The sequence below is a fragment of the Hypanus sabinus genome, chromosome 12 (genome assembly GCF_030144855.1).
Source record: "Hypanus sabinus isolate sHypSab1 chromosome 12, sHypSab1.hap1, whole genome shotgun sequence".
NCBI lineage: Eukaryota > Metazoa > Chordata > Chondrichthyes > Myliobatiformes > Dasyatidae > Hypanus > Hypanus sabinus.
This window is the reverse complement of record NC_082717.1, coordinates 28,014,782-28,031,721: the sequence shown is the minus strand read 5'-3', so window position 1 is coordinate 28,031,721 and position 16,940 is coordinate 28,014,782. Positions and strand designations below refer to the sequence as shown.

The 16,940-nt window shown below is 39.3% G+C and overlaps 2 protein-coding genes across 8 annotated transcripts in view; both read left to right on the top strand.

The window, feature by feature from the left end:
• LOC132402722 (exportin-5) overlaps nucleotides 1-4,970 on the top strand; it is a 114,568-nt gene extending 109,598 nt beyond the window's left edge. Inside the window, exon 32 of the mRNA XM_059985688.1 lies at nucleotides 3,363-4,970. Within this exon, the coding sequence (XP_059841671.1) occupies nucleotides 3,363-3,518 (156 nt within the window). The 3' untranslated portion in view covers nucleotides 3,519-4,970. The remainder of the gene's footprint in view (nucleotides 1-3,362) is intronic.
• A 5,253-nt stretch (nucleotides 4,971-10,223) lies between these two features.
• The window catches only part of LOC132402718 (CAP-Gly domain-containing linker protein 4-like), a 332,263-nt gene continuing 325,546 nt past the window's right edge, over nucleotides 10,224-16,940 (top strand). For 2 of the 7 annotated variants that reach the window (XM_059985681.1, XM_059985679.1), the window contains exon 1: nucleotides 10,226-10,434. In XM_059985681.1, the coding sequence (XP_059841664.1) occupies nucleotides 10,236-10,434 (199 nt within the window). In that variant the 5' untranslated portion in view covers nucleotides 10,226-10,235. Of the gene's footprint in view, nucleotides 10,449-16,940 lie in introns of all 7 variants that reach the window. The other 5 variants (XM_059985683.1, XM_059985684.1, XM_059985680.1 and 2 more) reach the window with 4 other exon arrangements.

Below are 16,940 nucleotides of genomic sequence, written 5' to 3'. Positions count from 1 at the left end.
AAGTTTTACGTTTGCCTTGTTTGATAAATACAAACTTTTTTCATGGATAGTAAAAAAATGCTGTTTGGCAGAATTTGCATTTTGGATATGTAACACAAAATGCTGAAGAAACTGAGCAGCTTAGACAGCATCTGTGGAAATGAATAAACAATCGACTTTTTGGACCCAAGATGTTGATGCTGCCTGACTCGAGTTCCTCCAGCATTTTGTATGTGTTACTGTGGATTTCCAGCATCTGAAGAATCTCTTATGTTTATGTTGGATGTCTTTTGACAAAAATATAAACATTTGGCCATTGTGATTCCTGAGCTGCAATGTTCTTCAATGGTGACTAAGTTTGTTCAGTACACTCAGACCCCACTCAACACTGAGGATGCTTTCCTTAGAGGTGGAGCACTATGCAGGGTCACTATAAAGTTATGAAAATAGACGTGTGCCTGTTTTTAAAAAAAAATATCAAACTTCAGATACATGATATTTTATGTATACACAGTTATTCGTGGAGTAACAAATACACAAATTGACCTAACCAGTGGAGCAGCAACTCATTGCAGCAGCGGAGGGAAGCAGTTGGTGGTATATATTAGAGGAAGGACCAGGCTTTGAGCCCTCCTCTAACTTTGGCGGGTTCTTCAAGTCGATATTGAAATTTGAGGCATTAATGCGTGGATAGTCAAAGGCCTTTTCCCAGGGCTGAAATGGCTAGCACAAGAGGGAATATTTTTAAGGTGCTTGGAAGTAGGTACAGAGGAGATGTCAAGGGTAGGTTTTATACACAGTGAGTGGTGAGTGCATGGAATGGGCTGCTGGCAGCAGTGGTGGAGGTAGAAACGACAGGGTCTTTTAAGAGACTCCTGGATGGCTAAATAGAGCTTCGGAAAATAGAGGGCTATGGATAAGCCTGGGTAGTTCTAAGGTAAGGGCATGTTCGGCACAGCTTTGTGGGCCAAAGGGCCTGTATTGTGCTGTAGGTTTTCTATAAATATAACCATATAACAATCACAGCACGGAAACAGGCCATCTCGGCCCTCCTAGTCCGTGCCGAACTCTTAATCTCACCTAGTCCCACCTACCCGCACTCAGCCCATAACCCTCCACTCCTTTCCTGTCCATATACCTATCCAATTTTATCTTAAATGACACAACTGAACTGGCCTCTACTACTTCTACAGGAAGCTCATTCCATACAGCTATCACTCTCTGAGTAAAGAAATACCCCCTCGTGTTTCCCTTAAACTTTTGCCCCCTAACTCTCAAATCATGTCCTCTTGTTTGAATCTCCCCTACTCTCAATGGAAACAGCCTATTCACGTCAACTCTATCTATCCCTCTCAAAATTTTAAATACGTTGATCAAATCCCCCCTCAACCTTCTATGCTCCAATGAATAGAGACCTAACTTGTTCAACCTTTCTCTGTAACTTAAGTGCTGAAACCCAGGTAACATCCTAGTAAATCGTCTCTGCGCACTCTCTAATTTATTGATATCTTTCCTATAATTCGGTGACCAGAACTGTACATAATATTCCAAATTTGGCCTTACCAATGCCTTGTACAATTTTAACATTACATCCCAACTTCTGTACTCAATGCTTTGATTTATAAAGGCCAGCGTTCCAAAAGCCTTCTTCACCACCCTATCTACATGAGACTCCACCTTCAGGGAACTATGCACTGTTATTCCCAGATCTCTCTGTTCCTCTGCATTCCTCAATGCCCTACCATTTACCCTGTAAGTTCTATTTGGATTATTCCTGCCCAAATGTAGAACCTCACACTTCTCAGCATTAAACTCCATCTGCCAATGTTCAGCTCATTCTTCTAACCGGCATAAATCTCCCTAAAAGCTTTGAAAACCCACCTTATTATCCACAACACCTCCTACCTTAGTATCACCGGCATACTTACTAATCCAATTTACCACCCCATCATCCAGATCATTTATGTATATTACAAACAACATTGGGCCCAAAACAGATCCCTGAGGAACCCCGCTAGTCACCGGCCTCCATCCCGATAAACAATTATCCACCACTACTCTCTGGCATCTCCCATCTAGCCACTGTTGAATCCATTTTATTACTCCAGCATTAATACCTAACGACTGAACCTTCTTAACTAACCTTCCATGTGGAACTTTGTCAAAGGCTTTGCTGAAGTCCATATAGACTACATCCACTGCCTTACCCTCGCCAACATTCCTCGTAACTTCTTCAAAAAATTCAATAAGGTTTGTCAAACATGACCTTCCACGCACAAATCCATGCTGGCTACTCCTAATCAGATCCTGTCTATCCAAATAATTATTAATACTATCTCTAAGAATACTTTCCATTAATTTACCCACCACTGATGTCAAACTGACAGGTCTATAATTGCTAGGCTTACTTCTAGAACCCTTTTTAAACAATGGAACCACATGAGCAATACGCCAATCCTCCGGCACAATCCCCATTTCTAATGACATCTTAAAGATCTCCGTCAGAGCGCCTGCTATTTCTACACAAACTTCCCTCAAGGTCCTGGGGAATATCCTGTCAGGACCTGGAGATTTATCCACTTTTAAATTTCTTAAAAGCGCCAGTACTTCCACCTTTTTAATTGTCATAGGTTCCATAACTTCCTTAATATAACCATATAAGTATAACCATAACCATATAAATATAACCTATGTTTTCTATGTTTCTATTTGACTGCCTTTTCTTAAGTTTCCTCTGACGGAGCTTTTCTTGGTAACAGGAAGTCATGTTGAGAGCATCTCTCTTTGCCTTTTTACTTCCCTCCCAGTCAGGGTGATTATCGCAGAACATTGCAAATTTTAGAGGCGCTAACATCAACCTGATGCTTACCAGCTTCCAAACGCTGTTATCATTTGTGGGTTCACATCAAAGCATTAGCATAATGCTTTTCCTATACATCTTAGATGTACTACCCTCACTGGAAGTTGTGGGTTGTTTTCCAGACATGGGTGAAAAATAATTGAATAAGTTGGTGAGGGAGCAAGAACGTTTACACATGTGGAGGAGGCAGAGCATGAACAAATATATGATTTGGCTGTGAGTGCTCCAGAGTGTATGTAAGGCGCTCTTATTGGCTGATTGAAAGTTTATTGTAATGTTGACTGCTCTTGAGAAATTATGTTGTTCAGATTTAATTTTGTCATTTAAAAAATTTTAAATTAAGAATTGAATAACCACATTGTAACAAATCATTGATATGTGGGGTATTGTTATGTGAGGTCTGTGTGTAATTCATTGAAAATCATACTCTGGTGTATAATTAGTCCTAAATTGAATAGCTGAGTAATAATTATTAGAACTCTATGAAAACTAACCTTACTAACCTTTTTTCTGTCCTTTTCAGAAACCACTTGGGCAGAAGTTCAAAAAAGAGGTACATATCAAAAACTTGCCCTTGCTGTTCAAGAAGCCAAAACCACAGCCCACTACACCTTTCGAAGAAACAACTGAAGACAATATCCTTACTCCACTCTTTGATCCAAGAGCTCAGGACATATAAAGAGTACTTGGACTCTGTTACTTCCACTCTTGCTTATGGGAAGTTAAATGGACCTTATTATCTTGATTTTAACTTTTAGTCTGTCTTTAGTTGTCAAGTGTTTAATCATCATTAGCATAGTGGAAATTAGCATAACATGGCAACTTGAAGATGACTGTCCAACTTAAAGATTTATCAATCCAACTATAACAATTTGGTAGCCAGATACTTCTGCTAATTCGTTGATTGCTGATGGTGAAAGTTAAGTCCCCACAAAACATCTTCATTATTCATTCTACTATCCAACCTGAATAAATTTTAATGCATTTTATGGTTGAAAGAACAATGAACTGATCTGGTATATTGTTATGAAATGCCTTAACCTTTTCAAATATTGAATCCATAAATTGGGTTTGCAGCAATCTGTTTTCCAAGTGTTGTAACCTGACAATGTCTGTGCTTGTTGTATTTAAAAATAAATCAGAAAAATACATTGAAGTTTTGTTAAAATATTTTGTAAGCCATTGTTTAATATTAAACTTGTCGGTCCAGTTTTGTGTATAAAGTTTACCTTTAATGCATGTTAAGAATCAGACCCACATTATTGCTGAAGATTGATTTGTTTTTAAATCAAGTCTTTTGAGTTCAGAAACAGAAAATAATGGGAACCAGTAACTTCATTTTAAAATGTGTTTAACTTTTGTTTAGCATTATCACATTGCACCTTCCATGTGTTTTAATGTAGATTTTGAAAGCAAACTGGAAATTAACATTAAAGCAATGGCTGTTTCTGTTCCAAGAATTCTTGTGGAAGTCTTTTATAGTGGCTGTAAAGGAGACCAAATCTCCATTTTCTCTTTAGCATTTTCCTAGCTGCATGCTGTCTGCAGTGTGAGCTCACTACTTAGTAATAGATTAAAATCTCAAAGTATTCAGTTTATTTCTCCTCACTATTTTGGCATACCATTATTAACCGAAACACTTCACTTTTTGGAAGTAGGAATATACTTCTTGTCACTGCAATAAACATTGTGATCCACATTTGGAAGAAAAAGATTATAATGTCAGCATTTGGCACCTCTTCAGTACAAGTCAACTTTGCTTCCTAAATTTTAAATAGAACTGCCAACTATAAAAGAGTATTAGATATTAAAATTTGACACTTGGCTTTGTTTATATTTGCAATATGGCATGTTAAGTTGCATTGCTTTTTATTTATACTTCAAGCACTTATGTTGCATGTTTCCTTAGAGTAATCTCTGGTCTGGCTTTAAAACTAATTAACTGATGGCCCATAATGCTCCTTTGAACACTATGAAATGCTACATGACTTTTTGACTTAAATATTTTTTGAGGTTTAACTTTGCTCAACGTTTTGTTTTCAAGCTTAATACAGGAATGATTATGAATTGGAAGAAAGTATTGTCATTTTTGCTTTGATTTTTATTTCAATAAAATAAATTCTAGACTGCTTTTTTGGCCTTGGTATCAATAAATAACTTAAAACACATGATAATGATTTGCAACAAATCTAGCTGATGTAGGCAGAAAAAAATTATAACTTGTTTTTCATGTTTTTCTTTCTATGTGGCCTTCCCCAAACAAACTTTCACCTTTGTACTTTATTACTGATATTTTACATGCTTATGTATTAGTTCTTGATTGTGTTAGGTTGCTGTTTAACTAAGTTTAAGAATTCCATTTTTGTTCTATTTCTGGCAAACTTACTCAAAATGTCAAATAATGACCTGAATGACTTGTAGTCCTGGAATTTCCGAAGTGTAGATATTGGCCAAGTTATTATGTTAGCTTTTTAGAAAAAAATGTAGCTTGATGACCTGGTCAAGATGGATGCAGTGTTAGCAGTGTACTTACAGGACTCCCAGATTTAAAAAATATATTAAATTCTTTGTTCATGCAAACATACAGAATATATGTCTAAATTATCTAGAAAAATTGTATTTGTTTTTGCCCTCGAATGAAAGAAATATTGTTGAAAATTGATAAACAATTGCTTAAAATGTAGGTAATGTACATTTAAGCAACGTTGATTACTTGGACTGCTTTAAACGTTCCTAAATTTAATGGTGAATTGAGTGTTTATACAGAGATTCATTTTATTTCATGAAAATCTGGGGCTACAAATCCATAATTTCTTGAAAGTCTTTTGAGGATAGTCTTAACAGGAAGATAGGGTCATAAAGAGAGCTTTTGGCTCATTGGCCTTCATAAATCAAAGTATTGAATACAGGAGCTGGGTTGGTGTCTTAAAGCTTGTAAGATGTTGGTGAGGCCTAATTTGGAGCATTGTGTGTAGTTTTTGTCAATTACCTACAGAAAACATGTAAATACAATTGAAAGGGTACAGGAAGATTTTAAAAGGTTGTTGCCAGGATGTGAGGACCTAAGTTCTAGGTAAAGTTTAATTAGGTTATGACTTTATTCCCTGGAGTGTAGGGAAATTAGGGAAGATTTGATAGAAGCATACAATATTGAGGGGTATAGATAGGATAAATGCAAGCAGGCTTTTTCCACTGAGGTTAGGTGAGACTAAAACTGGAGGTCAGAGATTAAGATTGAAAGGTAAAATGTTTAAGGGGAGCATTTGGGTACTTCACACAAAGGGTTGTGAGTGTGGAATGAACTGCCAACAGAGAAGTGGTGGATGTGGGTCTGACTTCAACATTTAAGAGCATTTTGGAAAAGTACATGGATGGGAGGGCTGTTGTCTAGGTGCAGGTTGATGGAACTAGATAGAACAAAGAACCTGTTTCTGTTTTGCAGTGCTCTATGCCCTACATCCTATTTGGATTCTTAAACAATTGTTCTCTGAAATATACCCTAGTTCGTGTTGGTCAGGCCATGATTAAACGACCTAGTAATATTCGTCATCTGTGGCAATCAGGATTTTAACACACCTCACAGATAGCTTCTAAAAGTTGCCTCCTTCCCCTTCACAATTATATAGACAAAACCCTTGATTGCATTAGTAGTATTTTCCCATACTATTCTTGCTCTGCCTATCAGGAGAAGGGTTGAGAATAGAACTTCCCTGGATCCTATTTTCCACAGTACCAGCCTCACAATCAAAATAGTTCAGCCATTGCAATTTCCAACAAGATTCCACTACCAGATGTGCAATTGCCTCACCTCACAGAATTTTGAAGGGATCACCCTTTTTGCAACTCCTCGGACTATCTACCACTATTCCATTGGATCCTAAATGCCATGCAGTTATTTTCTATCTTTCATACAGGGATCAAAGCAGTTCATATGAAGCAACTGTTCATTACACTTCCAATCTAGTTCACTAAGTTTCGTATCCATAATGTGGTTTCTTCTCCACTGGAAAAAATAAACACCCTCTCCCTTCTGATGAGGGGTATCAGACTTAAAGTTGATTGTTTTTTTTAAACAAATGATACCTAACATCAATTTCAACATCAATTGTATTTAATTGTAACTTGCTTGAGGATATTTGTGATTTTAGGGGTTAGCTGGCTAAATTAGTGACTACACTTTGTTATTTATGCTAAGATGTGTCCCAAGTAAATTTAAATTAATTTTATTATGAATAAATTCTTCTCAGGCTTTCGACTGGGTACAGGTATCAATTTTAACAGATGTTTCGATGACAAACTCAGCCATCTTCATCAGGGATGATGCCTGGGCATGTCTAATCTGGTGGTATATAGACCTCCATCACCCGAACCTCCGAACTGGTTAGTCCTCATCCAATTGGGCTTCTGCTGTGCCACCTTGTTCCCCAACTATGTAAAAAGTCTATCTTAAATCTATTTAGTTAAGAAGCCTCAACTACTTCCCTGGGCAGAGAATTCCACAGATTTACCACTCTCTGGGGAAAAACAGTTTCTCCTCATCTTCATCCAAAATCTCCCTTGAATCTTGAGGCAATATCCCAGAGTTCTAGTTTCACCTACCAATCGAAACAACTTTCCTGCTTCTATCTTAGCCCTTTCAAAATTTTGTATGTTTCTGTAAGGTCCCTTCTCATTCTTCTGAATTCCAGAGAGTATAGACCCAGGTGACTAAATTGCTCCTCATAGGTTAACCCCTTCATCCCTGGAATCAACCTGGTGAACCACCTCTGCACTGCCTGCAAAACCAGTATATCCTTAAGTATGGAAACCAGAACTGCACACAGTACTCCAGGCGTATTTCAGCCAGATAGGATGCACAGTGGAAACCCCCATCAATCAGCACAAAGGTACATCTGTTTGTGGTACCCAGAGAAATCAATGTAGCAGAACATTGCATTTGCAATGGCCATATGATTGCCTTCGGCACAAAACTAGGCCACGCCAATGACTTTTGGGAATGCCTGTTGATGGAGGCCATTGAAATAAAACTAGAAGAAATTAATATTAACAAAGACAAAAGTCTCGCTCTTAGTAAGAACTGGAATTCAATTGTAACGAAGGTGGGAGAGGGAAAACCTGACTGGATGAGGACTAACAAATCAGGTGGGATGGATGACTAGGGTTTGAAATACCATTGGACTAGACATGCCCAGGCATCATCCTTGATGAAGATGGCAGAGTTTATCATTGAATTGTCAGTTACAATTGATATCTGTACCCACTGGAAGCCCGATAAGAATTTATTTGTCATATACGCTGGGAAAACACAATGTTCACATGTGGGCTTAATTTTCATTCAAATATTAATATGTTGCTATTTTTGCTGTGTTACTAAATACATTATAGAATTTACTTACATTTTATGTTTACATTCCTTGCATTTCATATATTACTTAAAAATCCTGCATTTGTATTATACCTTTCAGTCTGCTTGATATCAAAAGTTTGTACTTTAAAGCATGTTTGATGGCACTTGAACTAAAGAATGCTAATGTATGAGTTTTGATAATGGGGAAACAGCAGATAAGTTGTATATAAGATCCCAATTAAATATATTATTTATTGATTTAGAGGGTTTTTGGGGTGCAAGCCATCACATGATCCACCTGCTCTTTCAGTTGCACTTATCTGATGTGTAATAGACCTGCCATGCTTCCTTTTGCAACTTGTGTGGCATGATTGGAAGATCACTAGATACTCATCCAGACTGACTGCACATTCACTTGCTATCTCTAAATAAGCATGTACTGTGGCCACTAATGCTATGTCTACAAAAGCTTACACGTTCATGTTCACTGGCCAGAAGTGAACCATTGTCAGCATCCTGTTTCAAGTCCACATCCGTAACAATTTCCCTAAGAGTAACATTGCTGGGATAAATACCCAAGTCCTGACAAAATGTTCCCTTGGACCCTGTGGGAGACGAGTGCTGAAATTACAGGGGCCCAAGCAGAGGTATTTAACTTAGCAACTGTGAGGTACGAAAGGATTGGAGGATAGCTGCAGTTCTGCTGTTTAAGAAAGGCTCTAAAATAAACCAAGGAATTATTGACTGGTGATCCTGGCATCAGTAGTGGGGAAAGTTATTGGAAGATATTCTAAAGTACCACTTATGCGAGAATTTGGATAGACTTGGACTAATTATCAATAGTCAACATGGCTTTGTGCGTGATAGATCATGTTTAACCAGAGTCTTTGAAGGAAGTTACCAGGAAAGTTTATGAAGGCAAGGGAGTGGATGTTGTCTAAATGGGCTTTAGTAAGACATTTGACAAGGTCCTACATGTAAAGTTGGTCAGATGGTTCAGTTGCTTGGCATTCAAGATGAAGTAGTAAATTGGATTAGACATTGGCTTTGTGGGAGAAGCCAGACAGTGGTAGTATGTAGTTGCCCCTCCAACTGGAGGCCTGTGACTAGTGGAGTGCTGCAGGGATCAGTGCTGGGTCTGTTGTTGTTTGTCACATCAATGATCTACATGATAATGTGGTTTGCAAATTTGCAGATGACACCATGATTGGGGGTGTAGTGGACTGTGAGGAAGAGTATCAGAGCTTGCAACTTGATCTGAACCAGCTGGAAAAATGGCAGATAGAATTTAATGCAAACAAGTGTGAAATGTTGCACTTAGGTAGGACGAAGTGGGGTAGGTCTTACACAGTGAACAGTGGGCACAAAGGAATCTGGGAATACAGGTTCATAATTCATTGAAAGCAGCGTCATAGATAGGATTATATTATAAAAAAGCTTTTGGCACATTAGCCTTCATAAATCAAAACACTGAGTACAGGGGTTGGGATGTTATATTGAAAATGAGATGTTGATGAGGCCTAATTTGTTGTACTGTATTGTTTAGTTTTGGTTACCTACCAACAGGAACGATGTAAGTAAGGTTGGAAGGGTACAGAGAAAATTTACAAGGATGTTGCCAAGACCTGAGGAGTTGAGTTTTAAGGACTTTATCAACTCTCTTCTCAATCGTTCCAAAGAATAGACATACAAAATTATGAGGGGTATAGACACTATAAATGCCAAGCTGTATGAGCAACCAGTGCCAGATTGCTCAGGCAATTATTGCCTTGACAATATTCAGTAACCTGTTGGATAGAGAAAAGCACATTGTCAAAACCGCAAGTTAAAATTCTAACCCGATTTATGTGACTCTCTGGTCCAAGACCGCTCAAAATGAAGAAAGGGCATTCAGGGTGGTATGAAGAACCTAACTAGAGTAAAGAGGAGATGGTGAATTCTACCTCCAGAGCCTTGGCAGAGTCTGGGGGCGGGCGGAGGCGGAGGCGGCTCCACTCCTCAGGCGGACGATTTCAGTGCGCGCGACCGAGCGCGTGCCCGAGGGAGGGAATGCGCGAGAGCGGTGGCGCCTGCGCACAGGTGCGCGCGCCTGCAAGGGAAGCGAGGCCCGCCGAAGGATACCGCTGTTGTTGCTGCTCGGACAGATCAGGGTCCAGAGCTAAATCCCTGTGTCGGTCACCAGTCGTCAGCGTACGCTTGCTTAAGCGACCGCGCTCTGTGCGCTCTGAACCGCAGGTTCCATGGTTCGGTCAGTGAGTAACGGTACCAAGTGTTCACTTTTTTTGAGGGGTGGTTATAGGTGGTGGAAGGAATATTGATTAAGAGGAGCTGAACTATAGGCCACTAGTGTCACAGCATCCAGTGGGTTCTGTAGAGAGAACAGAAAATGTGCTAGACGCAGGAGACCATTGTGTACAACTGGGGATCTGGGCCAAGTGCAGGCCAAGTTCACTTGTCAATCAACAGCAACCCTCGCCTCATACACAGATAGATTTATAGAGAAATAAAGAGAATTAAAGATTGTATCGTCACAGGGAAATTAGATAGGAATGTTATTAGCAAGTAACATAACGCATATAACTTATCAAAAGCGGACTGAAGGGATTTATAGGAACGTTAACCGGCTAAAGGTCAGTGCCACACCACTTGAGCAGAGGTTAGGACTGACGGTCAAAGAGCTGAGTTTAAAGAAAGTAGTGAAAAGTAGTGCAAAATTTTGGAAGGGAGTATTAGCATTTGGGAGCTCCACACTTAAAGACAGTCACTAGTAGTGGAGAGATTTAAAATTTAATGCTTAAAATACTTGCATTGGAGGAGTATGAGCATCTTGATGCTGGAAGAGCTTATAGATGGGTGAACTCTTAGTTATGAGACTTTTTAATGAGACACCACAGTTAGTTAGTTCTACTTTGGCTGTGAGTGAAAAGTTGGAGTCATTATTTAAGGAATAAGATTAAGAAAGCTGAAGAAATGTAAGTTAATTAAGAGTGGCTTCATGTTTAACAGAATTTGTTGAATAATGAAGGTGAGGATAAATGAAAGTAAATGAAGAAAATAAGGTGGATTTTTAATATGGATTTACTAGGCTATTATTTAAAATATCTTGCACAAAGACAGTTGACCATGTTATTAACAGAAGCACCTGTCATTAAATTGCACCAGTTCCTAAATTATCCACCTGCTTTTTCTATTTAGTACTTCATGGTCTACCTGTTAAAGAATCTGCAGGTCCTAGATGATCTCAAGAATAAAAGGGAAAGTAGTTCCTACAAACGGTAACTAACACAATACACATTCAGTCAAAGACTTCCTGTACCTTTAACTTCTTGCTGCCAAACCTTCTCTGTCATGTAACGAGGTGACATGAATAACCTGGGTGGTGGTACATGTACTGGAGATAATGCTGGCGTTCCTCAATTTTGAACACCTGTGGGGATGTTTACAATATTTTTAATGAAGCTTTAAATGTATCCTTGAAAGATTACTGTCAGCTGGTTCACCTTTTGCTGTGTTGCACCTCAGACAAGGCTCAGACTTGGGTGTTGAGCAAGCAAACAATATGGCTTGCCTATCAGAACAAACTTAGTGTAATTAAGGTTTCATTGCAAGAGATGTCACTTGGGACATCTTAGCTTCCCAGTGATTGTGGAAGATTTTACAAAGACAATTTTGGGTGGATTTTTACCATTGTTTTGAGGTACTTGCTGGAAATAATTGATAAATCAGGAAGACAGGGATTGATCTTCAAATTCTTTTCTCAGATGTTCGAAGGTTATGTTAGTGCACTGAAGGCGATGGTGAGTTTCATCATTAACTTTTATCTCCCTTCAATTAGAGGCGATTTCCACAATGAAGGAAGTGTTCTGTGCTTTATTTATTCTCCTTTATTTTGTGTCTCATTGTGGATCTTGATTGCTGGAGGTGGCAGTGCATCATGAGGACAAATTGGCAGAGGACCTTTGTTTTGTAGATGTAAGGCAAGACCTCTTTTCTGAGAGACTATTGAGTATCCTGAATTAGTGATGGCTTGGAGCATAACCAGTGAGTATGTGCATTTGTAAATGCCACCTACATGAGTTTGATGAGTGAACTTGGGTTCTGTCATGGAGGTGACATAAGCTGAACAGTTTCTCATTTGCTCTGGTTGTTGAAGGTAAGGTAAAAAAGATTGCAGGAAGTGCTCAGACGATCATTCAGCCTGTGTGACTCTGGTCTGCTTTGGGGTTAGACCTGCTGTAAACCCTTTGGTTAAGGGGTTTGCATGTTATTGTGAAGTGGGCATATGTTGGATATGAATTTTGCCAGGCAATCAAATTTGAGAAGTTTATTCTCTCTCTGTTGATGGAGCCAAAGGCTTTAATGGTCAGAAATGCCACATATTGTGGTTGATACTACTACCTCACTTCTCTTTGCTTTGTTGTGTAGTCTTTTTTTCTCCACGGTGGAAATATTTGAAGGCACAGACTTGAGGGGAAAGTTAAAGGGAGATTTACAAGGCAAGTTTTTGATGGTGTTTGGAGCCCAGAACACACTGTCAGAGGAAGTGGTTTAAATGATGACAATAACAATGTTTAAGAGGCATTTAGACAGGCACAAGAATAGGTAAGGAATGAAGGGATGTCAAGTCTGTGCAAGCTGATGTGATTATTTCAAACTGGTATCATGATCAATACAAACATCATTAGTCATGGGGCCTGTTCCTGTGCAATACTGTTCTAAGTTCTATGTAATGATTATACCTCCTGTGAAAGAAGTCCACACCGTGATATTGGGAGCAGTTAAGTGGCAACTAGGAGAAGGTGAGTGAGAAACACCTTGGTGATACCTTTCCTTGTAAAAACAGCAGGGAGGATACACTGGTGTTAGCACAGTTGAGCTTGTCTCCTATCTTGACAATGGTCATGATTACACACCACAGTTGGGTTTGTCCTGGCTTTAATTATTCTTCCAAGATTCGGGGGGAAAAAAGTTGCCCATTTTTCATTGTGGTTCTTCTCTGATGGTTTCAAAAATTCGGAAATGTGAAACTATTAATCTTGGAATCTGGAGTGATTAAACAAATTGCTGGAAGAACATATATAAAATGTTGGAGAAGGTCAGCAGATGGGGCAGCATCTATGGAAAGGAATAAACAGTCGCCATTTGGGTTGAGACCTTTCATTAGGGTTGATGAAGGCAGGACCTATGGGCAAGCCAATTCTGAATCTAGAATATCTTGGGATTCTTTTTAATCCTACTTGCCCAGGACTTGTCATGGTCCCTCCTGGCTTTCCTAATTCCCTTCTTGAGTTCTTTTCTGGTTTCTTTAGAATCCTCAAGGGCTCTGTTTGATTCTAGTTTAAGCTTTACAAACTACTTTTTCATCACTAAATTCATCACCTCCCTCCACATCCAGTGTCCTCTTACCTTGCTGTCTTTGTTTTTTTTCCTTCTTACTATAACGTATCTGTCCTGTACTCTGTGCAGTTGGTCTTTAAACACCCTCCACATATCAGATGTGGACTTGCCTGAATACATCTCTTCCCAATTAACTCTTCCTGCCTAATGCTTTCGTAATTTGCCGTGCTCCAATTTAATACTCTCACGGAAGGTCTATACTTACCCTTATCTATAACTATCTTAAAACTTAAAGTGCAACTGTTCATTCACTGAAAGGTTGGTCACCTGACCAGGTTCATTACTCAACATCAGGTCCAGTACAGCACCTCCTCTTGTTGGGCTATCTCAATATTGATTTAAGAAATCCTCCTGGATGTACTTAACAAATTCTGTCCCATATAAACTTCTTACACTAAGAAGGTCTTAGTTTATATTAGGGAGGTTTATTGTTTTTACACCTTTCCTTGATCAGCCTGGATATCTTTTCCTCAATGCCCCTGTGGCTACTGGGGGATCTGTAGTACAATCCGGTCAGAATGATTGCACCCTTTTTATTTTTGAGTTCCACCTATAAAGACTCAGTAGATGAATATTGTGTCTCCTTTGAGTGCAGCTATGATACTGTCCCTGATTAGTAGTGCAGCTGCTCACTCGCTCCCCCCCCCCCCCCCCATTACTTCACTCTCTAGCTTTTCTAAGACATCGAAACCCTAGGGCATTCAGCACCCATTCCTGTCCTTCCCTCAACCATGTCTCTAATATCCATAGTTCATAGTTCCAGGTACTGATTGATGTCCTAATTTGATGACCTCTATCCTAGCATTAAAAATACACACATTTCTAACTATGCGTCCCATTGTATCTATTAGTTTGCATCTGCCTATTTTTACTGGCATTAACATCTACCTTCCTCTCCATCCCTCCACTTTCTGACCTGCCGCTCTGGTTCCTATCCCCCTGCCAAACGAGTTGAGACCTTTCTGAGTAACACTTGTGAACCTCCTGGCTAGGATATTAGTTCCCCTCCAGGTTAGTTGCAAAATGCTCCTCTTGTACAGGTTACCCTACCCTAGATGAGGTTCCAATCATCCAAGAACTTGAAATCCTGTTCTGGCAGGCAAAGCTGGTTATACTTAGGATCTAAGCTCTACAGGTCCTTTAGAAAGCGAAGGGAGAAGTATCATTACAGATGAGATACAATCACAACAGTGGACGCAAAGGTACAGAGCAATCCTAATTGACTTGATCCCCACATTCATTGGACCCCACAGCGATCCTTGAGAGTTAGTCCCAAATAAATTGAGCCAGGTGCTGAAGTACCTTTCAGCTGTTCCATCTTATTTTCTTATACAGGGTGTTCCAGTACATACTGCTTCTTTGCCCTCACCAGCTGATCTGACATGTTGTGGTAGTCCTCTCAGCTCTCTGACAGTGAGAGGACCCCAGATAAGGTCTCAATGTAAAATCCTCCCTTTTACATAGGACATTTAAGTAGGAGAATGTTGCCTTGAATGGCCCAGTACATCCAATTTTTATGCTGACCCTCAGGCAGCAGGTCACTTCCTCCTGTGTGGTCTCCTCCCAGGCCTGACCGCTCCATGCAAATTGCTGGCCCATCTTCTGATGCATGTTGATGTCCAAATGTGTTTGGAAAGTAAGCTTGTGGTGTCTGCTAGCTCGATGAAGGCTTTTTCTGGATAGGTACTGCAGAGGCTGAAGTGCATCGAGAACACCAGGGTAGAAAAATTTATTTCAGAACTTTTGTTGATGATGATTTCATGAGGACTAAAAAAAACCCAAAAGATTTACAAAACAGGAACATGAGAATAAAGGCCAAAAACAAAAATAGAAAGAATCAAATCCACCAATGACGCTGTTTACACAACTCAGGAGAAGTAAGGATATTTAAAAACCTTGAGTGGGAATTAGTTGCAGACTTCTTAATCATGGTACTGCAGTAGGAGATGGATAAATACTAAAATTAAGGATGTAGCAGAAACTGATTATAGGTGTGATTTTAATATTGACATTGTTTCAAAAAATCTGTACAGGATAATTATTAAGACTATAAATTCCTGAATTGTATTTGAGAAAATTTTGGAATTGACGTGGTGATAGGCTGTGCCACATTTTGAGAGGGAATATAAAGTAGGTTAAGTTAACAGTATTATGGTGTTGTGACTGATGAATAATTTCATCTAAATTGAGAAAAATTATAAATTTAAGCTGCTGGAACTGTATAGTAATGAGCAAACAATTAAATCGAGCTTTTAATGTGTAGGCGTGAAAACAATGGGAAGTTTTCAAATATAGGACCCCAGTCAGACCCTGTTGTGGAGTACTGTGCTCAGTTCTGGTCACTTCACTCCAGGAAGGATGTGGAAGCCATAGAAAGGGTGCAGAGGAGATTTACAAGGAATGTGCTTGGATTGAGGAGCATGCCTTATGAGAATAGGTTGAGTGGACTCGGCCTTTTCTCCTTGGAGCGACAGAGGATGAGAAGTGACCTGATAGAGGTGTATAAGATGATGAGAGGCATTGATCATGTGGATATTCAGAGGCTTTTTCCCAGGGCTGAAATGGTTACCACAAGAGGACACAGGTTTAAGGTGCTGGGGAGTAGGTACAGAGGAGATGTCAGGGGTAAGTTTTTTACTCAGAGTGTAGAGTGCGTGAAATGGGCTGCCAGCAACTGTGGTGGAGGTATATATGATAGGGTCTTTTAAGAGACTTTTGGATAAGTATATGGAGCTTAGAAAAATAGGTATGGGTACTATGGGTAAGCCTAGTAATTTCTAGGGTAGGGACATGTTCGACACAACCTTGTGGGCCGAAGGGCCTGTATTGTGCTGTACATTTTCTAAGTTTCTATGTTTCTAAATTTTTTTGACAATAAATGCTCCAAAAAAGGTAAAGGCTTCCTTTGGAAAAATAACATCCAGAAGATTTATTGTAAAGGCTACCAGAAAATCAAGGAAAAGTGGAAATTATGTGAATAGAGTATGCTCAGATAAGCAGAAGATATACTTACGGTATGTACCTTATGGTAGAAGATGAACTACTGGCCAACCCCCTTCAGAATAATCCAGTTGGGAAGTAACAATTACCAAGGAGAGTTTGAGCAACAGACAACCTGGTCAGGGATGGATATGGGCTGTTACAGAGGTGGAAGTAACTGATTGTTTTTTTAAAGAAATAAAATAGGCTATGAAGAAGAAACCCAATTTAGAATTAAATAGTGCAGGGAATCTGTAAACAATTTGATTCAGCCTGAAAAAAAGCACTTGCCAGGAGGTTGAAGCTTCTAGTTGCCCTGGAAACAGTGACTTTGTATTCCCAGTTCTTAACTAGTTGAGATTTGAGGCTCATTTGGAG